The sequence below is a fragment of the Manacus candei genome, unplaced genomic scaffold (assembly GCF_025592945.1).
Source record: "Manacus candei isolate 608988 ecotype Guabito, Panama unplaced genomic scaffold, ASM2559294v1 h1tg000008l, whole genome shotgun sequence".
NCBI classification, from domain to species: Eukaryota; Metazoa; Chordata; class Aves; order Passeriformes; family Pipridae; genus Manacus; species Manacus candei.
The window spans coordinates 15,219,637-15,246,162 of record NW_026138056.1 but is presented as its reverse complement, the minus strand read 5'-3'; the positions used below and the strand labels follow the sequence as shown (position 1 = coordinate 15,246,162).

Here is a 26,526-nt window from a genome sequence, read left to right as displayed (position 1 = left end):
TGTGTATGTGAAACTATGATTTCTGTATTTGCTGAGGAACTAAAACTGTTGATGGTGTGTCCCTAGTCCTTTGCAGGCAGAGCATCATTTCGGACAAAATAGGACAATTTGTGAGATTGAGCCATAGTTTATTAAAATCAATGTGAGTCTTCAATGGGATTTTAAATTATGCTATTATTTGTGAAGAAAGAATGTACTGGACCCCGTGCAAGGGAAACTGTTTTTGGCAGGAGCAGAGCAGGAATTAGGAGATACACTGGAAATAAAGAAGGCGGTGACATGGCAAAGCCTTAGGGAGGTGATCACCTATTTCTCACTGCCACCAAGGGGCCCTTGCTAACTTCTTCTCAGCAGATATGATCTAGTATGACAGAGAAACTTTATTCCCCAAATGAGTACTAGAGAGGGTTAGTGTTGTGTCTGTCTTCCAAGTGAACATCACTAAGAAACAGCAAGACAACAGTCTACAAACCTTTTGTAGCAGACTCTTGGCATGGGCTCAGCCAAAGTTTCTGTATTTACCTCTACTAGTCTGTCAAATAGTCTCTCAGAGGCAATGAGGAAACCTACCTCAGATGAGTCATTTAAGACAAGAAAATACATCATGAGCAACAGATGGCAATCCCTTTTCTGTCAGGGGATGGACTAAGTCACCATTTGATTTTTTTTTTTCATCTGTCCCTGGTTTTGTGTAGTTCTATCCCTCTCAAGAGATCCTATATCACATTGCAAGCTAAACCATCAATTGCAGTGGGCTCTGGGTTGGATGGCCATGTCCATCGTCCAGGCTGTACACATCATGTGTATGTCATGAGAGGAAGAGAAACATTACTGTCATTACTGAAGACATCCGAGCGCTGTGTCCCATTAACTTGATGCAGCCAGAATACACAGAGGAGTGAGAAAATGGGCAGGTCACTTAATACTGGTGAATTATGGTTTCGCTACAGTTTGAATGTAGTGGTTTAAACTAAGATATTGGGTGACAGAGCACCAAATTCTTGTGAACTTGATGAATAGTATAGTCATTATACTGCATTTAATACATAATTGAATTCTAATCCTATGTTTCAACTTTTCTTCCTGTTCTTGCAAACAGCTGAGAAATTTAAAACTTTATCGTTTTTATATAAAGAGAGAAAGTCTAAGTAAGGATGCATATTGTTAATATGTAAGGATACATATGTTAATATATTGTTTGGCTCTTGTTTTGAGCACAGAATTGTAGTAATAATTACAAAACTTCATATAGTTTGCATATTAATCATTGTAGGTATGAGAAAATAAGCATGAACTTTAGACAGAGCAGCCTTATTTCAACTGCATCTTTCCTTTTCTTTCATCATCTGTGGTATATATACTAATATTAGCGTGCAAAGCAATAGTGAATGGTAGTAAATTTGTGGGCATGTCTAGATTAAGGCAGAGACTCTCAAACATCTGAATAACAGGGAGTCTTCAACTTGCAAATACTCTGATTTCCTGTCTTTTATCATGCATCAAATATTGAGTAAATCTGGTTACCTGCTTATTCAAAACACCTGTTTTTGCAGTAGTATTGAGAAAATAATGGTTTGACTGTTTCTTTAATTCTGTTAAAAGGAAAAGGGATGGTGGGCAGCATAATTAGTGATCAGAACTGGAGTGTACCTCTTATCTGCATTAAAAAAACCCAGGAAGCTGTTACTTACAAAAACTAAAAAGCTGAATTTAGCTGATAAAACAGCATTTGCAAGGTCAGTGTTGTAATGATCACTGGTTTGAACTGTTTGCTGCTCAGGGTGTGCTCCAGATTTGATGCAGGAAACTGTGTAACTGAAGATCGAACTCCTTTCTACTGGGAATTTACAGTTCAGACATTGTCCTGTTCAGTTTCAGAGCAATATAATAAAGGAAAGTAGTTCCATTCACTCTCCCATTTAATAATCATATTAGATAAGACTGCAAAATATTTTAAAGAAAATTCACCCAGAGGCATATCTTTTAGGTATAGCCTTTTGAAGAAGGGGACTGCTATGCAGCAAAGGTCTGAATGAGGCACACAGTAAACATGAACCCACTGAATTTCATTGCCAGTGGCGTAACAGACAGATTTTGATTTCCAGCCCTCTGATGAGTGTTGGTGCCTGAGCATGCCTGGGAGAACATGCACACAACCCCTGTGGAAATTGCTAACCATAAATCTGCTTAAGCCCTGGAAAAAGTCATGTTTGGATGTTTGGACTGCATGAGGAGCTGCAGATGGACTGAGAGAGGAGCAGGGGGGAGAGAAATTAAAAAGTAGCAGGGAAAATGTATTTTATCTTACTCCTTCTCTAAGAAGAATCATTCTCACTCCTACAAACGTTTAAGTAGACTATTCTCATTGCTTTCAGAAGGGCATTAAGGAAGACAAGAATAACTTATATTCTTAAGTGCTTACTGCAAGGTTGATACATCTTAGAGAAAAACTGATTTTTCTGGGTCTGCAAAGAAGTCCAGGAGACTGGGATGGTTGTATTCTCTAAATGCATAAGCCTAAGACCAAATAGAGTTTGGTGGACTTTCATGAAGGTTCGTCATGCGTAACATTAACAATGTTTCCTATTACACAAACGGCTTCAATGTAATATCTGATACCGAAGAATTTTCGTTCTAAAGGAGATTACCAAAAGGATTCATAGGGGCTCCCTTTTTCAATCACTGCCACTGTTTTTCTCTGAGATTCTTTTTATATCTATTTCATTTACAACACTGTAACAAAAATTAGTTGGCAAGGTGAAATTGTAGATCAGAGCTGAAAATTTCTCCTAAGCAAAGACTGGCTAATACCGACTTCAGTGTACAGTAGCAGCATGTTTGTGCTGAATGGTGGTATGAACTCCCCATCTGCAGATGTCAGCCTCCTAACTATCACGCTGGTCGGGACTGAACATATGGCGGAGCAGTGTTTTTCAAAACTTGGTTCTGCTGGCAAGGATTTGCCTCTTCATGCTGTGGACTTTATTTATGATTGAGGAAGGGAGGAAGAAGAGATGGAGAAAAAAGTGGTGTAAATGATCCGACTATCTGCAACAATGCTTCCTCACAGGAGCACAGGATTTTTGCCTGGGGCACTTGTTCTTCCCTAGGTTACCCAGGACAGAAGAGCGTTGCAGGAGTGAGAAAAACCACAGAATTAGGGAAATGTAATTTAATTAAAGAAAACTCCAACAAATAAGTTATTAAAAAGCCCCACATAAGTCTGTGAGATAATTTCATTTTGTAAAATTGGGTCTGTACACGCACACAAAAATATTAACAAAACTAATTTAAGAAAGGAATATTCTTTATTAACCAATTAATTTAGTTTGATGATGCCCTCCCTCAGGTCAGAGGGAGGATGAAATAAGTTATGGGTTTTTTTGTGTATTTTTGGAAGGATAACTTCTGCACCCCTCTGGGATGAATTTTCCTGAAGACCATGGTTATATATTTGGTCCATGGCATTGTTGGCTACACCAAAAACCTTACTGCCAATATATGACATAATATTTGCTGCTTCTATTTCAGACCTGGTGGAGAGATTGAGTATCCAGTGTTTTGCCTGATTTTTTTGTGTACTGTGTTGCTTCATCTGAGAACAGACCCTAATCCCTACAGTTCCTACTTTGCTTATGTTTGTAGGTCATCAGGGCTGTCACACCACTGCTGCTAAAACCACATACAGGCAGAAGTCAGTGACCCATGCAGACTGCTGAGTCCCCAGTGGCCTCTATCCCATGTCAGGTAACATTACCTGTGCAATTACAGTGAGCCCCTTCATAATCCCTACTCATTTGTCCTTGCAGAAATCTAGAGGGATCTCCATTGGAAGCTGTTAGTTTAGGAATATTTAGTCTGGGAAGTACCTCTTTGCTCCCTGAAACAAGCAGCTCTTTTCCAGTGTGGGAAGTATATTGGTAATGTGGTCAGAGAACCAGGACACGCATGAACATGGGTGCCCTGGAGACTCCTGTTCCCTTTGGCATTGGAACTGGGGCCAGCTGTCCTTATTCTGTGCTTGGCCTTGCAAGTGAGGTTGCTGAACCAGTGCCTGGGTTGTATCAGCGCCAAGGCTTTGTACAGGTCACACAAAGTCACTGATGTTTTCTCATCTGTCCCTACCATAAGCTGCCTGTACAGCACCAGTGCAGCTTAAAATTTGATCCTCAGTGTCTTACTGATGATGCTAATGAGGTTACCAATTAATGGCACCTAATGGTCTGTTGTAGCAGTGGTTTTGGTGATGGAGACAGCTGTCCTCTGGGAGCTGGGCTGAGACCATGAACTCATTTTGTATAAGCAAGTGAACAGCTGTTATAGAAACATCGATGGGAGAGATTAGGTCACACACTTCATCTCCCTGCCACCCTGCAAGGGCTGTTCCTTGCAGTAGGCAGCAGGTGAAAGGAAGACGCAACTTTAAGGGACAAAAGCCCTTGCTGGAGTTGCACCCAGAGATCTAGACACAAAACCACTACATCCCATTAGCAGTCTTCTGATTCATCCCCTTCCCCTGACTTTTTGAAGTATTTTATCAATTGGCTAGGATTTTGAAGCAATTTATTTTTTTTTAGAAGTTTTGTCACTGAGCAGTGTTGATCTGTGGTGTGGTATCCTCATAGCACCTGATTGCTGCATGTAGCACTTGGTACTTGCATATCACATTATTTATTAAAAAAGTGCCCTCTGCAAACACCCCTGCATGAGTATTTTGAATATAACTTTAGAATATACATTTAATTTTGCAGGCAGCGCTTTGGGGTAATGATTTCTCATTATTTAAGCTTCATTTCTGAATTAGGTTACTTTTGGTATGCAGTAGTTGCATTTCATCGGTCTGAAAAAAGGTGGCATTATAGATCTACATTGCATTCCCCTAGTGCTTGAATACCTGTAAAGTATAGCACACTTTAAAATACAATTATGGGATTGTTCATTTTTTGAGCATGATGGGAATGTTAAGAGTTAACTTTTAATTAGTAGCTTGTCCATTTCTCTTATGCTGAGCTGGTGACAATACCAGATATTATAATTTAGGAAAAATACCCAAAACATACTAAACAGGCCCACTCAGGGTTCATGCCTATTCATTTTAAAATCTCCTTCAGTCAAAAATATTTGAAGAGAATTAGTTGTTTTATCCTTGTACCCTTATTCAGGAAAATCAAATCTTTTCATGCTAATCAAAGATACAAAGAACTGTCTATTTTGAACTAAAGTAAAACTAAGTTTTTTATGCATTGTAATTGCTAGAAACTTTTAGAAACAAAGTTTCATGGGAATTAATGTACAGGTTGCTGAGCTGTCGGAGTGGGGAGCTGAAGTCCCTTCCCTTTGGAATACTCACCAAGAGTAGTTGACCTTTGCAGATTAGCTGTGGGATTGAAAAGGCAGTTCCCCTGCCAAGCATTTAGCTTGGCATTGCAGTCTTCTCTGGAAAAGTCTTGGAGTAACTGTTTACAGCTTGGCATATGTAGTTAAAATGTATGAAGAGTAGGAAGACATGAAAAAGAGAATGTCATTTCAGTACTCATACACTGAGTGGAGACTTGTGCTTCAGTGAGTTGTTATCTTTCTATTGTTTGACTAAGCCTGATGCTATGTTTAAAGTTTTTGGAACAGCTGAAGAAATCTGTACACAGAAAGATTACCTCCAACCTCAGAATCTTTTCTTTGAACCTTTTATGGTGTCTTAGTTAGGAGATACATTATTTTATAACTATCTTAATACTTACCTTTATGTTCAAATTCACTTTCAGTAAAAGAATAACATTACTTTAATGAGATGAATTTTCACACCTTTTCAACCCCTTTCATGGTAGAACTGAAATCTTGACAGTTTTTTAAGCTTAAAAACTGCAATTTCTTAGAATTCACACAATTACAGAACATTCTGGTAGAAGGTCCTCATACCTAGATGACTCCTTTAATGAGTCATCAAGAAGGAATACATGCATTAAAACTTTGGTCATGAATGTAAAATTAAACAAAATGCTTCAGTTAAATTTGGCAGTGTTACACTCAGTTCAGTTATCCTTAATGTCCAAGCTAGGTTTATTAGCTCTCAGCTGCTTACCAAATAGTGAGTTTGAAGTGGGCAAGTGAAGTGTGCTGGATGTTACCAGAACTGTATTGAGTATTTTACAAAAACCCCAAAACCAACAACTTCAAAGTCAAAATTTAATTCTTTCTAATAGAAAACTAACCCACTAGAAAAGATATGGCACCCTTCAGGGAACAGGAAATAATACAGTCTGGTTATCAAAAAAAAGTAATTATTGCTTTTCTTTTAAAATATATAAACTTCAGAACAAACTCTTGAATTTTCTTAGATCAGAAATTATTTTCAAGTTGATTTTTTAAAATGAAGAATTAATTGGTAAATTATATTTAAGTTCAAGTGAAAAAAAAGGTAATGCAATAAATTGCATTTTTTTTTCAATTATTCACCTTTGAAGTGAAAACTGCCATTTCCCCATGGGTGCTATATGTGCACTTCCTCTCTCTCTCTGTCCAATTCTAGCTTTGGTTTGAATGGAATTGTCACATGCATTTCACTGAATATGATGCATGTAGTGCCTGGGTTAATTTTTCCTGTACTAAATACACTGACTCAACAAACTTTTGTAGACAGAATAGAGCATTAATTTACTTTCTCTGTGAAAAAGTAAAGAAAAGGAACAAAGGCCAGCTCAAATTAGACTTCATCTAATGATGGCAGTATCATCTGTTGTTTTAACAGGCTAGGGAGGCAGGAATTGTCTGGAGAGGGAGGCGTGTAGAGGGAGTAATGTGGCAAATATGGTCTCTACTTCAGAACAGGTGTTTGTTCATTATCCTTCTGCTCTCCCTAGTCACACCAGGGCCATGTGTGTTCCTGAGCTAGATCCTTAAGTATTTTCCTCATCGTTTTGGGTAGTGTTCACCACAATGTGTGTGTGTGTGTGTGTGTGTGTGTTTGTGTTTGTGTGAAAAATCTTATCTTGTTGTCTTGCTAAGGAAAATACAACTGCATCTGGACTGACATTTTAGTCTGGAAAATGAATAGGTCTGTGGAACAGACCACCTTGCTGGGCTTTGTTTCATACTGCAGTGTTTTTTCAGTGCATAAATTGATTTCTTTTAGTAAAAGAAAACTGCTCTTTGTTCCAGGTGTTCTGGGTTGTGACCCAGAATGTGTGTGTCCATTGCAGGGGACCAGGTTAGAGACAGCCTGAAATACTTGGTATCAACTGCTTTGTGCTACAGATGTGCTGCTCCTGTGGTGCCCCACTTGTTCACGGAGATAACAGCTCATGGTGTTTGGTTCACCTGCAGCAACAGACTTCACAAATAGTGAAGTGTGACTTGTCTTGTGACCTGATTTTGTTCAGAATGGTTGTGTAAATATTTAAATACCTAAGGAAAAAAATAATCAAGTGTTAGTGTGCTGAGAGAAAAGAGTATTCAGACCTCATTTGAGAAGTAATTCTTAACTATGAAAAGTGTAACCAGGGCTCTGCCTGTCCCTGTATTCCTCACCGGGGTCTTCTTACCATTCCTTCAGTGCTCTGCATGCCCTTCATCTTGAGGCATCTTTTTAAAATTGCCTCTACTTCCCATGTCCTTGCTTGTTTTCAGTAGGAGACACAAGAGTTGGCAGCCACTTTCCATGTTTCATTTCAGATCTCTCCTCCTGCACTAACACGGACGATGATAGATCTTCCTATTGCAGAATCACAGAATGGGGAAGGCTGGGAGAGATCACAGTGGGTCATCTGGTCCAACCTCCCTGCTCAAGCAGGGTCATCCTAGACCACATTGCACAGGATTGTGTCCAGACAGTTCTTGAATATCTCTGGTGACGGAGACTCCACAACCTCTCTGGGCAGTCTGTTACGGTGTGTGGTCACTTGCACAGTAAAGAAGTTCTTCCTCAGGTTCAGGTTGAACTTCCTTTGCATCAGGTTGCCCCTTCTGAAGAAAGATGAAAAAGAGAAGTTTCTACCCTTTTCCAGTGGGGAAAGAGCTTTAAGTATTTATCTCAGAGACAACTGGTCAGGTTATTATCCTGTTTGTGCCAAAGGGACCTCTGAAGATACCTTTGAAAGTACCTTGTATACCATGAAATGATCTCCAGGCCCATTTTACTACACTTCAAGGAAGGAAAAATGACAGACCTTCCCTTTGCAGTTGGGCAAGCTGGATTTCACAATCCATTTTCTCTATTTGCAAGTGTTTAATTTAATAAAGCTAGTGATTGACACCAGATGATGACCTCACCTGAAAGGACACAATAGAATAGCCCTTTTGGGCAGGATATTTTAGACTTATATGGCACCCAGCATACACCCCTTACTGTTTATGGACAGAGATTTGGCCTTGGTGCTTTACCATCATCTGAACTGGTACAGATAAAGACAGTCAGAGGACTTTTTCTTACCTACAACTTTCATAGTATCCCCAAACTTTGTATCTGTTGTTAGTTTTAGTCTCTCATCTCAAATGGCAAATCTACTTGCCATTTTACTTCTCTTTATTTTCATAATCTATTTTTACAATTAGTTTGACTCATTGCTGCTATATCCTAGGTTATTTGTTTAGTCCTCGTAGGGTTTCTTGCTCTAAAGGTTCCAGAGGGAGAACTTGTTAGCTGGAAATGGTTCTGCTTTAATATAACTCTGATTTTTCCTGTCTCCATCTGCTGGTAAAATATGAGATTTTCTGCTCAAACATCATATAATGAGGAACAGAAACTATAAATTTCAAATAATAAATATCCCCTTAGCTGCTATAGACACTTTCCATTTGGAACTGAATAGAAATGATCAATTTATTTATTTTAGGCAACTTAATAAAAGCTATCAAATACTAATAACTTTTGATGTTTTGTGTGTTTACACTGCACTGACAGGAATGAGTTAGATATTCAAATGGATGTACTAATAACCTGGGAATTCAAATATATGGGCTGATGTAACTAGATTTATTCATTACTATGGGAATAAGAGACATTCTAAAATAGTCATCCCTTTTTTAAAATATTAGTATTTTTTACAGTTACTGAGCAAGCAGATAAAGGAAATAATGTGTAACGGGATTTTCAATCTGAAATTATTTTTACTTGTTTCTGCAGACAGATATATAGGGTTCATTTATATATCAGCTACCATTGGTTCCCCCGAACACTTACAATACAAAATTTTCCTGTGTTGAATCCAGAGGGAGTAAAACATCTGCATACAATCATGTCAGGACCTCATTATGTATAAACTAACAAAGTGAAGGGTTATGTGCAAAACTTTTTGTTCATTGGAGCTTCAGTCAGCAAAAGACTTTGTTTCCTATCCAGGGGACATTCAAGATATGATACTAGCCAGGAGATGTGTGGGGACATAAATATGCTTTAACTCTGCTGTTGTCTGAACTGGTTATATGAGAAAAATGATATTTCTGCATTCAAAGCAGTCTTAGATTTATATATGATTTATATTATGTAAAGAAATGTTTAGGTTGATTGTTATTTACATCTACTCCTAATGTTTTGTAGGTGCTTCTGGCTTTGATGCTTTTACAACAGGGTTTTTTATAGACCTGAACATTTTGTGTAAAACCATGAACAAAGCCTTTCCTTTTATTTTCTATTTTCATCTATCATGTCTTTATAGGAATATTTTTTGAACACTGTCAAGATGCTGATAGTTATATTCATTCACAAAGCAAGAAGATGTTTTATGAGACCTATTTCCTCCAAGAAATTTTAACATGAGATCGGGCAGGTATTCTCAAGCAAGGAATTACAAGCGCTTTTGTTTCAGTGGCATTAATTTTAAAGGCTTGTATTAAATTTTTTTTTCCTCTGCAAAGTAACTATAAAAATGACAACCTTTCATTTAATAGATCTTTTTGCTGTCTTAAGAGTTTTATCTGTCTGCTTTACTGGCAAACTTTCTTCCCTTCTCTACTCCCACAAGCCCCATATATTCCACCTCAATAAAAGAGACTGCCTATCTCCTCAAACATCATTGTTCAAAGGGATCCTTAGCACTTTCTGAAGGGTGCACAACTCTCTGTAAAATTCACTTCTGTTCAGAAATTTATTCTTTGTATTTGTATCTAAAAACAAACAAGAAAATCTCTCTTTAATCTCAGCGTGCAAATGGATTTTATAGGGCTGAAAATGAAAAGAAACATCTATTTATTTGTATTCTAAGAACATAGGAAGATTTCTGTTTATAGATAAAAACAAGAGTAAACAGGAATACCTGTAACGCAGAGTAGAATTAAGTAGCATCTCACTGGCAGAGATTGAAACCATTCCAGCAGCTATAAGGATGAATCGCATTTTGTCAGTGTCTATCACACTGCTGGCGAGAGAGCATCTGAGACGAGTGGTTTAGGAGAAGGGCATGGCAAACCTCAGTGATGGCTGAAACAAGTGGGATGAAACTCAGCCTAAAAGATTTAAGAGTCTAAGTCCAATGTTTGAAGTGAAACCTTCAGCGAGGCTTCCATTCCTAAGTCATTTTTGAAAGTGAGTCTTGGACTCTTGCCATGCTGAATAAAAGTCCTAAAAATACCTCAGTGATTTATAAATATCCTCTTTGCTATTCCAGAGTTGTTAGTGCCCAAGTCACTTTGAAAGTGTTATTTAAGTTTCTCAGTCCTAGAGTTATCAAGAAGGAACCTAATTAATATCTAGCATATCCAAGACAGGATTTACTCAACTGTCCCTTGACAGATATTTGCCTAACCTGGTCTCTAAATCCCCCTGTGACATACATCCCAAAGCCTCCCCAGGCTAACTATTACTGTACTTGACTATCCACATCAATAGTAAGTTTTTCCAAATGTCTAATGCAAATCTCCCATGGTGTAGTTTAAGCCTATTACTTGTCCTGTCCCTTGTGGACATTTCATTGCCTTTCGGTCATGGGAATAGCATTACCGTGTATTCTCTCATTCACTTTTTTTGGCCTTAGCTGAAGCGAAAAAAAATGTCCCCTTAGGCACTGTGAAAATTTATACCCAAAGCTAGCTTATAAGGAAGAGCTTCTTTGTTAATGCCTTTATCAAATAGCAATTTCAGGATAAAAGTGTAGTGTAATGGCATATGGCAGGAAAGCCTGATACAACTGCGTCCACTTCAGAGACTTCATGGTTTAAATGGAGACTTGAGGTTGTATCATTTGCCCAACTTTTTACTCATTGGGATGTCAGTATTGAATGTCAAAAGTGTCAGTAAGTATTTACCTTATTCAAGTTACTCACCTGGTGTATTGCTTCTGCAGCTGAGGCTTACATCTCTGCACAACATTGCATGTTGCCAGATGAAGTGTTTTCTCACAGCAACTCAGCACCTTCTACAGCACTGCAGGAGTTCTGAAACAAGGTCTACCTTATTGCCTTATGCAGCACCAAACAGAATGAAGCCCAACCTAATCATGTCCAGGCCCCACCAGATAAAGTTATGGTGAAATTACAGGTGTAGATGATGAATAATAGTTCTGTTTTTCCCTGAAGCAGTTTCCACTCCATGTAAACCATTTCTTTCCTACCCTTTTTGACTGACAAAATTTGGAAAATTTGTATTCATTTTCTGACATTTCAGTTAGGAGTCATGACAGAGAATTTGTGCAGATTTTACGTCTGTGCATTTTTAGAAGTAATAGCAATGCTTACTGTTTTATTCAGCTGCATGGAGAAATGCAGCTTCAAGAGAACCCCCACATCATGCTTTGGGTGTTCGTGTCTGGGGAGGGAGGTAGGAGGACCATTTGAAAGAGCACTGCACAGTACGGCCACCAAAAGCAGCAAATGAGTTTCATTTTCGAGTTTCTTCTTTGAATGTATTTGTAATGTTTGCCTGTGTCAGCTCTGCTGAGGTGGCTTCTCAGGTTTTAAATTAATATCGTTGTAATACCTTTCTCTTTAATTAAAAAAGAGAGCTCCCTCATAGGAAATTTCATAAAACAAAACTCATTAGTAATAAACAGATTAAATCTTTATCAGTTAATCAACACTATAAACTTCTGAGTGTTTGGAGAGCGGTGTGAGATAACACTGTCGTCATACTAAGAGTGTTTGAAATTATTAGGGATCCCACTGTGCTGTTTGGGTGGTGAGAAAATAATGATTGAAGATGGGCCCCCCTACAGTGCTCACATGTGAATTCCTCTAAAGATGTGAAGATCTGGATTTTATGTTGTTCCCATCTCTAAAGCAAATTTTTTTTTAAATAGTAGGCAATGGTGGTGGGTAGTGCCAAGCAAACTCTTAATGATGGTTGTACCAAAACTTGTCACAATGCCACAAAGTTTTTGAGCTGGTGGTTGGTGAAATTTTAGAGACTAATCATGGGTTGGGAGCCTTGCTGCTTTCTCAGATCAGCTGTTCCCAGATGATCTCTCCGAGGCTTTAACGTGTGGTGGAACCTGCACTGTGAATTCTTCATCTTCCTCCACCCTGAATCCTCAACACAGTCATTTCTATCAGGGCTGTGGCAGCTCTTTCATTACATGTGTGCTGGAGTTCTGCCCTGGTCCAGCTGTCTCCAGTGGATAGAGAGCAAAACTTGCTGTGCAGATGGAAGATACCAGTAGCTTTGGGCAGGAACCTCTTTGAAGAAGGTTGGGCATAGTGGAGCAGGACAGGATAAAACCTGTCTGGCTGGTAGTGTATCAACACCTCCTAACCCTCTATCATTTGGAGTAATACAAATTTAGAAAGTTATGCTATAAAATGACTGGCATTTTCTCCATTGCTATTAGGAACATGTCAGAGCTCCTCTGTGTCACCCTAGGGGGTTATTTGGAGCCATTGGGATTATTTGGTTTCTTTCCTTGAAATATATGAAGAATTAAAGTAATTAAGGGTGGAATAAAAATAGGAGCAGTGAGAAAAATGAAACCTGTTTTTCCACATCCAGCAAACTTAGTGGAATGAGTTAGCAAGAAATTATGAAAAAGGGACAGCAACTGGGAGTCATACATGGTTATTACTTTTTCATTTCTCATATTTTGTCTTTATTTGGTCACTGTAGCAATAATTACATGTGTTTTGTCACAAAAGTGTCTATGTAAATCAGTTTTGTTGTGGCATGAATTACAGCATCAGTAATGGTATTATCAAATATATTAAGCTTGGAGCACCCTTATTGCTTAAAATACATAGTAAAGGATAGGTTACACTGCTGCTTCCAGAGATCTAAATTCAAGTACACTGTTGGAGTACAAGTGAATTGGCCATTCTTATTTTATTCTTCATATACTGATGTTGCGTAATAAAATGCAACCTGCTTGATAGATGTCTATTCTGGAAAAACAAGAGTCCCAGTTCCTGCCCCTTCTCTAGAACTGAGTCCATGGGCATCTGTAAAACAAATAAAACCTCATATGGATGGTCCTATTAAAGAAGTGGGAACTGAACTGCACTGATTAATTTGAGAGACATTGGAGAGTGTTTCTGTTTAGAAGTCTTTAGCTACTGTAGCACTATGACTTTTAAAAGTCAGATGGTAGGTGTCATCACTTTTCTGTCAGTTCTTCCAACCGGACATCTGTGTGCAAAGTATCAAATTTTAAAAACATCCCTTTCTTTTCCTCATGGTGTGATGTGTCTTCATGTAGTATGTCTTCAAGCAATTTTTGCAAGGTTAAATTGTTTGTGACAACTTCCTTTATACTTATAATTACAGTCAGCTCTGTGAATTAAAACCTTTTATTAAATATCTTTATGAAATGCTAGGCACAGATTTACTGGGAAAGGAATGAGAGGATAAAAGGACTCTTGCGTCCTTACTAACAACCACATAATGCATTTTTGTGCCATGTGTTTGGGACCGCTTCTGCCTTTGAATCTTGTTTGTGCATTTGGAGAAAGAAACACAGATACTTTTTTTGTTTTTTAAAAACTAGAGTGGAAGAGGCTAAATGCCTTGGCTTGGCTAAAGGGACTACTTGGAAGGGTCCATGTGATCCTTCTGATCACGTGGCTTTCCTACAATACTCTGTCGGTCATTTGCAGGGTGGGCGAGCTCCCAATCTCAATGGAAGGGCCTTAAACTCCCTGCTAAAAAAGATGAATGTGTTCCATAATTATCATAATTTATCTATTCATCTTGTCTCCCTTACTTTTTCTGTTCTCTTTCTTTTTTCATTTCAGGATGGAGTAGGTGTAGACGAGAAGCTATCTTTACGGCGGGTGGCCGTTGTAGAAGATTTCTTTGACATTATCTATTCCATGCATGTTGAGACTGGGCCTAATGGAGAACAAATCAGAAAACATGCTGGACAAAAGAGAACGTATAAAGCAGTAAGTAAAAAAACAACTAAAAGTGGACATGAGTCTCTAAGAATGTGAATTATTTGGGCTTAGTCACATGTCATGAGATTTGTGGTTTTGGGTTTTTTTCCAACTTTATTAGCACTGCAACCCTCACCCTCAAATTGATTTCAGACATCTTTCAGTAATGCATGAAAACATATAGTTTAGAAATCACATTTTCTGTGTAACAAGGGCCAGATCCATTGATTTAAATAGAGATTCTCTCATTGGTACAAGAAAAAAATTTATTATTTCTGTAATGGTTTGGCAATTTCTCTAATAACTCTGTCTTAATTAATTGTTGTTAAAAGGATGAAGTGTGAAAGAAGACTTAGAAGGTATTGCCACAACTTGTCTAAATGAGTTGCTCTATTTCAGCATATGAATGAAGTTGCCTTATCGTTTACAGCTGAAGACTAAGTATAACTAATGGTTTAATGGTATGAAAACTTGTAAATGTTCTAAATTCAAAGGGCTGGAAAGCTACTAGGTATAATAAGGGAAGTATTGAGAGGGCAGCTGTCACACCTGTATAAACTGACTGAATAGAGAAAAATTATCGTTTCTAAGATTTTTAATTGCATGTTGTTGCTTGACCTAATCAGTTCAGTCACTACCTTAAAATAGCTATAAATAGCTTTTGTGTTAGTGACACAAATATAACACTTTATTTTCTTATGGAGAACTGATGAAACATTTGCTACACTCTTGCAAGGTGCTTAAAACGTGTGTTCTTGCCTGGACTTGGATAGCCAGCCTTGCATGTGCAGGGCTGTGATAGCACCAGGAACACTCAGAGGCTGATCTCGATGACCTGCCCAGCTGTTTCCAGTTGCTGAAGCAGGAGGGGCTACCCAGAGTAGCAGGGCAGGGGCCTCCAGCCCATCACGCAGCCCTGGCCAGGGTGCAAGGCATCTGAGGTACCTCTCCCTACGGTCCCAGTGGGACAAGGCTGGCAGGGGGCTGTGTGCAGGATCCTGAGGTGGCCTGTCACCCTGAACACAGTGTTCTTCATCTTAAAAGCAACCTGCAGTTATGTCAGCTGTTTTTCATCAGGGGTCACCAAAATGTGCGAGAACTCCAGGTTTGTGATTAAATTTTAGCTGTAAGAAATAGCTCTTCTTCCATTACTATTCCTTTTCACCTATATAACAGTCTTTTCTATGTATTTTTGATTCCCTTCACAGATGTTTTATTTATAGGCTATTTCAGATGGTTTGTTGTGGGATAAGCTCTTGGCAAAATTTCTTATGATTTTTTCCCAATGGTATTGACCTTAAGATAGATATATGAAAACATCTTTCATCTGGATGTGCTTTTGTAAGGCTTGGAGTGTTATTTCAGGGTGAACAAACACAAACTGTCTAAATTAATTTTCATTTGTCACCTCAGCCATTTTGATACTTGCTCTTCTCTTTTAGAAAGCATTAGAAAAGTAATATTTTCCATTGGCCTTTCTATTTTGTTTTACTTCAGTAATCTGCTCAAAGGTATAGGTCACAAACTTTGTAGAATAATATACAAATGTAAGGAATGCTGCCAACCAGAAATACAATACTTCAAGTCATCATCCTACAAATACATGCCAAGTGTAATATTTACTACTGTAAGGATCCTATGATTGCAGGTCAGATAAGAAGTTTGTTTATTGTGAACAGCATGAAAGACAACTAGTGTAACTTTGGCGAGGAGAACTATTTGTGCAGATTCAGTAGTTTCATTGAATGCCAATTTTATTGCAATTGAGATGTGAACCTGTGCATTGTTAAGGATGCCCAAATATAAGTTTGTGTCATTATCGAAGTCTGCAATATTTGTGCATTCATTTCATTGTGTATTAGTTTATTAAGGGCATTGAGTCATATTTTCCAGTGATGGGATTCACATATATAATTTTGAAAGACTTCCATAGATTTAAAAAAATGTAAAAAAGACTCCAGAAGAAACTAATTTCAATTCTTGCTCTCTATCTTGATGTAAGAATTAGATTAAGTAAACAGACCTCAAACTCTACCAGATCATCTGGAGAAATGCATGCTCCTTTTATTGGACCTGTCCATTAAGATGCCTTTACTAAAAATTAAGAGCTGTAGTGCCAGTCTGTTCCAGGAAGCCACGTAGTATCTACCTTCTCTGTGGCACTGTAAGGAGGAAAAAGGTAATATCTCAGATTACTGTCTTACAAAACGTTACACTCTAAAAGCTTTATAAATCAAACTGAAGTACTTTGGTGGTGTTTAATTTTATTAAGTGAATTTGGAACAAGAATAATTTAGTCTTGTTTCTTTATTCACATGTCAAAAGTTAATCATCCTTGAGATCTCTGCATGTATTTATCACGCATGAGTATTCACCAAATAGTTTGAGTGAAGAATTTTTACAGGAGAGATGGTTGACAAACTGTATGCTGCAACTACTATTTGTTAGTCATAACTTCTGGCATGTGATGGTCTTGTTGCTTCTGTTCTCTGACTGGACAACCCAAACATTTTAACAAAGAAATTGTAGAGAGAAAATCACCACAAATTTGGTACAAAATTGCTAAATTCTGAAGTTCATAAATATTGTCATGGATTTTCAGTATCTGAGTATTTCTGAAAAGTTAATGGCACAGCCCTAAGAATTGCAGTGTATTGATTTCAAGTGCATAATTTGCTTATATATGTGTGAGCCTCTATTTTCAGTAGTGAACCTCCTGCACTCAAAATTTTTAATAACATTCAAGTATGATTGGAAGGGTAATGAAATTATCAAAGGTGACTTAATTAACAATTGTTTGCATTTATATAGAGTAACAAACTAGGAATAACTAGAGCCTTTTTAATTTTTGATAGAGTCACCCTGGGCGCTGGAGTGCTCATATACATCAGTATGTGTCTCTGAAAGTGTGTTCAGAACAGCTTACAAATGCAATTAGTGAATCTGTAACTGCACTGCCTTGTTTGTGTTAACTGTGTGGAAATGAATGGCATTTTTACAACTGATTGATTTGTGTGGGACTTCCTATGGCAGAGCTGTGCAGGAAGATAAATAGGATATGGTAGTTTGTACCTCTAAAAGAGCAGCATATTAGAAAGGGAGCCCTTCTGTTTTAATTGGAGCAGCAACGTACCAAGATCAAACTTTGGGATTTTTGACACCAACCCTATAGATAACTGTTCTTCAATATTTAAGTTTAGAATAAGGTCCCATTCTCTTCTTTAGTGCACTAAAACATCATAAGGGAATTGTACAAAGTCTGTGTATATGATGTGGGAGAGTAACTTTGAAAATATGCAAAAGAGAGCCAGTGTCCTATTTAACTGGTAGGTTTTGTGCTCAGTTCATGTGTATACAAGGTAAGATTGATGGGCTGTGTTCCTTGCCAGCATAACTGTAGGTAGGTCTACACCAGCAAAAAACCAGGCATGACTTATATGTGTGAAACGAAACTAAGAACTTTAAATCATATCCGGAGTTTGCCAGACTGAAGGAATAATTAATATGATGCTTATAATCTCAACTATTTTCCTGGTTCCCACGAAGTTTACAAACAGGAAAAACACTGAGGGCCTTGATCTGGGAGATAATTCCCTCACAAAGGCAGGATATGTGACACAGGGCCTGGCCAAGGCAGTTGCTCAGCAGGGGCACAGGTGACTAGGAAGATGCGGAAGGTGAAAAGAGCATGTTCCTTGGGCCAAGGAAAGCAGAAGTGCCCAAACTGGTCACTGCTTGTCGTGCATTTTCCCCCTGGGTCCTCTGCCAGGCTCCATAGGAGGTGGGGTGAAATGTGCTGATGCAGGGAATGTGGTCAGGAGAAAGTACCAAGGATTCTCATAGGGCTGTCTCTGCTAGAAGTTGCTGCTACAGCTCAGTGTCCAAGAGGAACTGCATTGCTTTGGATAGTATTTTTCACTTTCTGTTCTAAGGGAGTTATTTTTGTATAGGCATCCCACCCTGAAAGGAGAACCACGGCATCAAAGTGGGGGTGGGGATGCACAGGGCAGAAGTGGTAAGGAAAACAATCCAACTGGTTGTATTAGGAAAGATAAGCAACAAGTGCATAGCAGACTTTCTGTGCCTTTGTAGAGCTACATTTCTTGATTTAAACTATTTAGCTATGTCTACAATTTAAACATGAGTGCTAAGGGGTATATCAGAGGTGGGAGTAAGTGGGAAAAGTTGTGGCTACAGTAGCAGCATAATGCAACAGGCTCAAGCTGTCAGGAGAACTCTGTGATTCAGTGCAAACCAGGAAAAAAAATTGCCTTATTACATTTTTCAAGAAACACCAATGGTCTGTGATGAGACTGAAGATGTAAAATGTCTATGCTACCACTCAGGCTGAGGTATGGGTACAGTTAGGCCAGATTTAGTGATCAAGCCCTATATTTCAGAGCAGATTTTATTTTCCTTACTTTTTAAAATATTCTTAAAAAAGGGTTTAGATTTTCATTCATTTAAACAATTGAGTAGGTGCCTCACCTTTCTATGTTATATCTGGACACATTTTCCCACAACTAAGTGCATCATCTGGCTGAGAACTGTTTGTGAAAGCCTCATAGCTACCTTAAGCACCTTAAATTCTACTTTTTACCTGTGAAGAATGATCTAATATGTGCCTGTTGAGCCTGAGTAGCCACTGTGCAAAGCCTTGAAACGTTACAGCTGTGAACTTGAGTTGTGAGTGAGGGCTGTGATGTCTGAGCAGGAGAAATGGGTCAGTTTATAAGACTCCCAACTCATGAATGAAAAAAAGCTACCGGGCTGCTGAGCTGGAAGAGAAGCAGGCTGGTAAAACATGGGGAAGATATTGATGTGTCAAGGGAAAGTAGCTTGAGGCAAGACTCTCATCAGATAGATATTACATAAATATGTAACATCTGAGGCACAACAGGAGTTTTTTTGGATGTGGGGCAATATCTGGGGTCCTGTACTTCATCCAGCTGTTGTGGTAATAAACGTTTCTTGGTTTGGGATCAAGCTTTTGAGTAGCTTCCCTCTTTCCTGTCACCCTAAGAAAAACCTTCCTCACATTGTGAAACATGGGGTCACTCTTTTTCCCTCCCAAAACAGAATGAGCTTGTGAGTCCCCTTTGAGCATCACAATGGGTGTGTTTTCCTTGGGAAAGAATGTTTTGACAGGTTGCACTGGGAAAAATTATCATCTCCTTCCTGATCAAACAGGGCTAAAGCAGGTTTGGAGCCTGGCTGGTTTCTGTATAGGGCAGACCTTGTTCTTGCAGAATGGGAAGAACTTGAGGTTTGTGCAGGGCCTAAACATGCTTAAATTCTTGCATCCCTGCCGTTCTTGTGTATGTGATGAAACAGCCAAGCCTTGTGCACTTTTACTCTATGGGTTGTTCTTGCTTCTGTGCAAAGGGCGAGTGTTGAGTGTCCTGGCAGTTGTCCCATTAACAGGCGTTTCCCATCGTTTCCCTCACAGAAAATGACTTTTGCTATATGGGGAGGAAAGGGAGCTGTGAAGCGCAAGTTTAGCACATGAAGGAACAACATTTTCTCCAGTATAGCAGGGTAGTGAGCTCTTGATAAAACTCCCAGAGGTAATATATCTGCTTTTCTATATCAGTCTTCTATTCTGACCTCTTGCTGAGGAAAGGAGAGGACTTTCCTTGGCTGGCTCACCCTCCTGTCATCAAGAAACCAATTTCTGCCACCTGGCTTGATGGCTGTGGGCCCAGGACAGATTACCATCTTCACTCTCTATCGTTTCTCTCTCTTTCTTTCCTCTTGGAAGTCTTCTTTAGATCGTCTTTTCCCCCTTAGCCTCCTTAATTAAAAAAATACAAACACATACACAGAGTCTCTATTCTGACACATCTTTCCAGACTACACATGCATTCTCCATGTTAATTCTTCAGGGGTTAGTAGGTTCACTTGCAAAATTTCACTCCCTCTCCTCACACTTGTCTTTCCTGTTCTGCCATATGTGTCCTAAAATCTGCCTTTCAGTTTAGGACTTGTTAATGTTCCAAAAAAAAATGTAGCTCTGAAATCTACATCATCACAACATCCTGCACTTAAATCATCTGAATATTGGAGAGCATAAAGGAGATTTACCCATTTTCTCTGCCTGCAGTGATGCAGTAGGAATGCAATAGGCTTCCCATAGACAATTAGGGCATGCATTGCTTAGCTCCAATGTAAGTCAGATTACATGCTCAGGTAGTAGATTACTTGCCTTATTGTGCTCTTCATGGGATCCAGTAAACAGGCCTTCATTGCTGGGTGATGTTTTGGATGGGTTCACACATGTCAAATCTATATCATAGACTTCTTGGGAATGGTGAAATAAGGTCATAAAAGTTTTGACTCTGAAATCACTGAAGTCAACTCACTTTATTTTCCTCTCGGTTCAGAGTTAAAATAAAATAAATGAAGGTGTGCATGGACTGTATTGTTATGAAATGTTTGCTTCTTATCTTGTAATTTCCAAGGCTAAAACAAACCCTGTATTATTTTTGCAGTCTTTGCTTAATACTTCAAAGGCCTAGTTTCTTAATATACTTTTTCTCTTTACAATGTAAAAAGCTGTAAGAGCTATTCCTAGTGCACAATACCTAAATACCAACCTGCTAGAATCTGCTTATTTTGTGGTACAGAATACATCCAGTTACAAGATAACACATCTCTACAAGCAGCAGAAGATGTACTAATGTGCAGTAAAAGCACCAGTAAGAATAAGGAATCCTATAAGGATACTTCTAGAGCTTTGTATTTGAAAAAAGTATACTTATAATAAGATGGTCTGGCTATATATTTTGTGTAGCTAATAGCCTACAGCCTAAGACAACTAGAAGCAGGGCTGATGAAGGCAGTGAGAGTATACAGCATCAGTAAGGACTGAGTCATTAGTGCATTCTTTCAGATAGAATAGAGGACAGAAAATTTTTCCTGATGAGGTCAGACCACTAAAGTATTTCGGTATAGTTACTTAAAAAGTGTCATAGGCCTCCAGGTTGGGCTCTGAAATACACACTTGCAAACCAGTTCCTTTAACTGCATCTGTCCAGTCTTGTGCACAAGCTGGTAAACTCTGCTGAGAGGTGATATATAGGATTTTGTCTTCAGTCTTGTGCTACTTTGGTTAGAGAGCCTCCTGACTACGGCTGGTTCAGAGCATGGCCAGAGGGAGCAAGTGGCTATTTGCATCTTGTTCTGTAATGAGAAAGGCAAAAAAGATTCTGCACTGTTGAGGACGTGAAGTTGCAAGGGGGTGAGGTAAGCTTTTGTAAGCTTTCTGGCATTGAAAATTGGAAAGAGCTTTTTTCCCCTGTATATTCAGGCAAGATGATTTAAGGAAAGCTGTGGGTTATATCCCCTATGTATCTATTTTAATATCATTCCTATTGTGTTATGCCAGTTTATACAAGCTGAAGTCTAGGAATGTAAGTGATTGATTCAAATTACAAAGTAAACAGGGGAGAAAGTTGATGAAATCTGATGTTATTTAGGGAAGGGCATCCTTAAAACTGTGTTGCAGTGGGAGGTTGGAGACACTAGCATCTGCTCTGTGGACAAATTTAGTTATAAAACCTGGTTCCCTTATAGTCAGTGGAGCATACCTATCAAATCTAGGCCTTAGCTCGCTTGGTTTCCATGGAAGATTTTCATTTTGTTTGAGCAGAACTGGAATTTTGACAGAGATGCTTGATTATAATAAATGGAGCATTCCTATCAAATTCAGGCAACTAATGAATCCATGGGTAGGCTCTATTAATTTCAATATAGTGCTAAACGTGTTAAATGTTGTAAGAGAGAGGTTGTTGTGTATGCGCACTTACCAATTTTCTTAATGCTAAATTTCATCTGATTTTAAGTTCTTTTTTTTAGATTCCATAAAGGAGTGTTTTCATATTTAGAAAGGTAAATAAGGATCTATTCTGTGGCATAAAAAACAGGGAAAAAAATCTGAAAATACATTTTTAGTAGGATCTCCCATTCAAAAGTGGCTTCATTTAATGCTGTAATTTTATTTGTTTCAGGCCCAAAAAATATCTTTGCCAATTATAATCACAGAACAATTTTTGCTTTTATACTAATCCCCTTCTCCCTCCCAAAATAAGATTTCTGATATATAAGAAAATGACAAAAATAAACAGCCTAAACAGCAATATTATAAACATGATGGTATAATTTGCATTCCAATTTTATAGCGCACCATTTTCATGTATTGCCATGACACATGTCATATCAACATATGCTAATTTAAACTGTGCCTATTTTTCAAAATACTGTCAACTGATAAATTTGATCCATGGAGTTTTAGGAAACCTAAGTTTCAACACAGGTTAAGTAGGTGACAAGCAGAGTGGAAGAGTGTAAGAGAGTTAAAATGGACCATTCTTCCTCCGTTTGGTACCCTTGTGAGGGGCAGGAGTGATTTGGCCAGTATGTAATCCCATTTACATCCAGTTAAAGAAAGTTATCCGGTCTTTTCTGTAGCCGCAGTTTCATACATCCCATCTCCATCCTCCTGTACTTCCTACAGACTTGCATCAGCCTAGTGCTTGATAGGAAATCAAATCCCGCTGTAGGTTTAACAGTAAGGGAGTACAAGCAGATTATCAATTGACTCTCTTAATCTCTCTTGCTGGGACTTTGTCTTTCTTTAAGGATTATGTCCATGGCAAGATAACCACCTTAGTTGGGAAAAGAAAGGCTCGAGATTCCTTACAACACTTGCACTGTTCAGTGTATGTACATCAACATATATAATGAATCACAGAAAAACCATGGCTTTGTCTCTTACTGAGTTGAAAACATCAAAGTTTGAATGTTTTCATCCAACTTAACCCATCTGGTAAAGCTGTTCCAGTGCACTGGAGTATAGAATTTTCTGTTGATATCTGGTTTGAATGTCTCAAGCCACAGTTGTTGCTGTTGTTTGTGGTTTTACACTCTGAACAGTTTTTCTCTACAGTTTTTTAACTCCCATTCAGGCAGTGGTGGGCTATGATTAGATCTTTCTTGGCCTCATAACCTACATGAAACAAATGCACATCCCTCAGCCTTTCTTTCAAGGTTTCCTTTAGGTTCCAGCTGCTGTGGTGGCCTGCTGCAGGGCCCTTTCCTGCTTCTTGAGGTGTGGAGGGGAACTGTGAAGTGTGAGGGGAAACCTGGCCACATTATTCCAGCTGCTTTCTTACCAGCACTGAGTAGAGAGGGACAATACCTTTTTTTGATCTGCTGGCCATACACTTAACATAGCCAGTGTGAAATGTAGTTTATCTGTGATCAGAGAGTATGCTGTTAGCTCATTTTCAGCTTGGCACCAACCTCCAGGTCCTCCTCAGCAAGGCAAGATATCTATAAATATATATGTATCCTTGAGGATGGGGGGAATGCAATCTTTAAAACCAGCAATAACTGCTTCCTCCTCTCCCCTTTCAAAAAAGAAAAATAATCCCTCTGATGCCTCCTTGTGAGTATGTGATTGGAAAGAATGATAATGTTGAACCAGGAAACAACTACAATCTGTTTTTTCAAGGTATCTCCAGATAAAACAGAGTATTTAAAATCAATTGATTCCCAAATTCTGTAACTGTTAGTAAAAATAGCATATTTACTCCATAGTATAAAATCACAAGCTTTCCAAAAATATTTTCACAAAACATTTAAATACAAAGTTAAAATAGTAAGGAAACTGTCATTGCTGAGTCCTATATCTGTCTACATATTGTTACAACAAAAATATATAGAGCACAGAAGCCAAGCACTTTCTTCTTTTGGCATTGGTTATAAAAAAAGAGGTCTCTTTTCAACTTTTTTTTAGAACAGTCCACAGTAGGGTGGCTGTTATGTATGAATCTTTTTGCTGAAAGGAATTTGAAAAGAACTGTAAACAAAACAACCCCCCTTTTGATATAAGTGGAATTTTGTTCAGTACCAACTGTTAGGAGCCATTAGATGATAAATAGGCAGATTGGATAGATGTTTCTTGAAATCCTACATAGTATGCAGAACATGCTTTCATTGTGCTTCCTGGCATTAAAAGATAATATGCCTTATTTGGAAATATGATGATCAGTTCTGTTAAATCATGTTCAATCAGCTTATATAATAACACCTATATTTTGTTATTCATTTCAGATTTCAGAGACCTATGCCTTCCTACCGAGAGAAGCGGTGACACGATTTCTAATGAGCTGCTCAGAGTGCCAGAAAAGAATGCATTTAAATCCAGATGGAGCGGATCATAAAGGTAGTTTTAGTGTCAAATAGTGGGATGTAAAGTAATTTTATTTCTAATACCCACTTATATTTTCCTAGCTTAAGTGAGGGTTCATAAAAATTTGGTAGACTGGAACAGTTCAATAAGTCAGATCATCTCATTTACTTAAATTGGAAGGTAGTGAATCTTCTGCTTTCACTTAAGGATGGAGTGTAATACCATATGCACCCTTGATAGAAAGATGATTTTATCTGGCGGAAACAATTTATTTTGCTATAGAAATGTTTATATTGGGGCGTAAGCATAAGGAATAGATAGGGCGTATGTGCTGGAGTCACTTGGGGTAGAAGAACACATCACTTTTCAGGGTTTGAACTTGTTTTTGCTTTTTCTTTGGGAGACTTCCATCTGTACAGCCTAAAAAGAGATTGAAAATACCAAAGTTAGAACTAAATGACCTAACAGTCTGACTTTGACTGCAGAGTAGGCTGACATAGCCTCCATAATCAACATATAATGCATAATAACTATTTTTGTTGCAGATAATGGAAAACCTCCAACTTTGGTGACCAGTATGATTGATTACAACATGCCCATTACTATGGCTTATATGAAACACATGAAGCTCCAACTACTAAATTCACAACAAGATGAGGTAAAACCGGAAATCTTTTAAGTTTGGTTTTCTGTTAAAATCTTTAAGGCAAAAACCTTAATAAGTAAGAATAGGGGTTGCTTTTGAAATTTTGAATAAAAAGAGAGAAAAAAGATGGAAGAGAAGTAGATGGAGAATCAAGCTTCTTCAGAGAGAATTGAGGTTGAATTATATTTATTTCTTCTCAAAAATAATTTTCTTTCTGATTTATTCAGATTTTTTCCACATCTTAAGAAGTGCTTCATCAAATGAATGGCACCTATTGAATTATTTGTAGTAACCTCATTTTGCTAAAAATTTGTTCATTTACCATTTGAGCTGCCAAATAGAAGCTCAGATATGTGCCAGCCAAAAAGCAGTTCTACATTCTTTGTCTTTCTGCCTGACTATATTTTTAAATAAAGAAAACCTCCAAAATCAAACTTCGCGGCTGAATTATGTCAAGACCCTGATTGACTCCCAACTTCTGCAGAGTCAGCCAGATTTGTTTTCCTAATAAATATGTATGGACTATTGGTGGAGATTTCATGAATCATTCAACAGTCCACAGAATGGGGATTTCATCACTCTTCTAGAATATCAAGATCCTTTTTTTGCTTTTACCTTTTTGTTTTTCAGTTGGAGAGTGTGTAGGGAGAGATTCCCAACTCAAAGTTCTTTGTGCACAAATACATCCTGGCCGTCTTTCCCTCCTATTGAGTCCCACATTACATGCTACCCTTTTTCCAGGATCTGGCAGCAGGGTTTCAAGTAGCAGGAGAGAAGAAGCTTTATTCCTGCAGCAGAGTTAGGACTTAAATGACTCCTTGGTTTTTCCACTTCTTCCCTTTGAGAATTGCTACTTCCACAACAAGGTCAAATGCTCATGCTGCATCAGGGCCACCTGCCACAGTGCTTCTATAGCCTGAATGTTTTGGTGTAGTCTTTCTGATCTGATGACTGAAATCTTTGTTAAACCTGTTTTTCATCTAGACAAACCAGTGGCAATGATATGGAGGCAGCAGGAAGTACCATTGCTTGGTATTCCTCTGACCAGCTCAGTTTTGCAGCTCTGTTGTTACTGTGTATGAAATGACTGTGGTACTGGATTTATGAAAGTAATTTTTTACATGTTTTAGTAATAGTGTCTTTTCCAGGGCAGAGTGGCCACAAGAAAAGTTCTCAGGACAATCCTTATGGCTTTTCTCAAAGCAGAGTTTTGCCAAGATTTGCTTTTTTCCCTGGGCCATACATTTGTTGTCCTGAGAACAAAATGACAGTGAAAATATTGTAGCAAAGCAGCAGGATTTCTGGTTCAAACTATTTCATGTACTTAAAAAACATTCTTGAATTTGTAGGAAAGCTCTGTTTCCAAGGTTTCATCTATCATATCTGTATTCTTGTGGAG

At 38.3% G+C, this 26,526-nt stretch overlaps 1 protein-coding gene across 7 annotated transcripts in view; it reads left to right on the top strand.

Annotated features, from left to right (window-relative positions):
- The window catches only part of NOL4 (nucleolar protein 4), a 188,942-nt gene that overhangs the window by 20,670 nt on the left and 141,746 nt on the right, over positions 1 to 26,526 (top strand). For 6 of the 7 annotated variants that reach the window (XM_051769952.1, XM_051769951.1, XM_051769945.1 and 3 more), the window contains exons 2-4: positions 14,146 to 14,295; positions 24,403 to 24,514; positions 25,027 to 25,139. In XM_051769952.1, the coding sequence (XP_051625912.1) occupies positions 14,146 to 14,295; positions 24,403 to 24,514; positions 25,027 to 25,139 (375 nt within the window). Of the gene's footprint in view, positions 1 to 3,645; positions 3,748 to 14,145; positions 14,296 to 24,402; positions 24,515 to 25,026; positions 25,140 to 26,526 lie in introns of all 7 variants that reach the window. The other variant, XM_051769961.1, reaches the window with a different exon arrangement.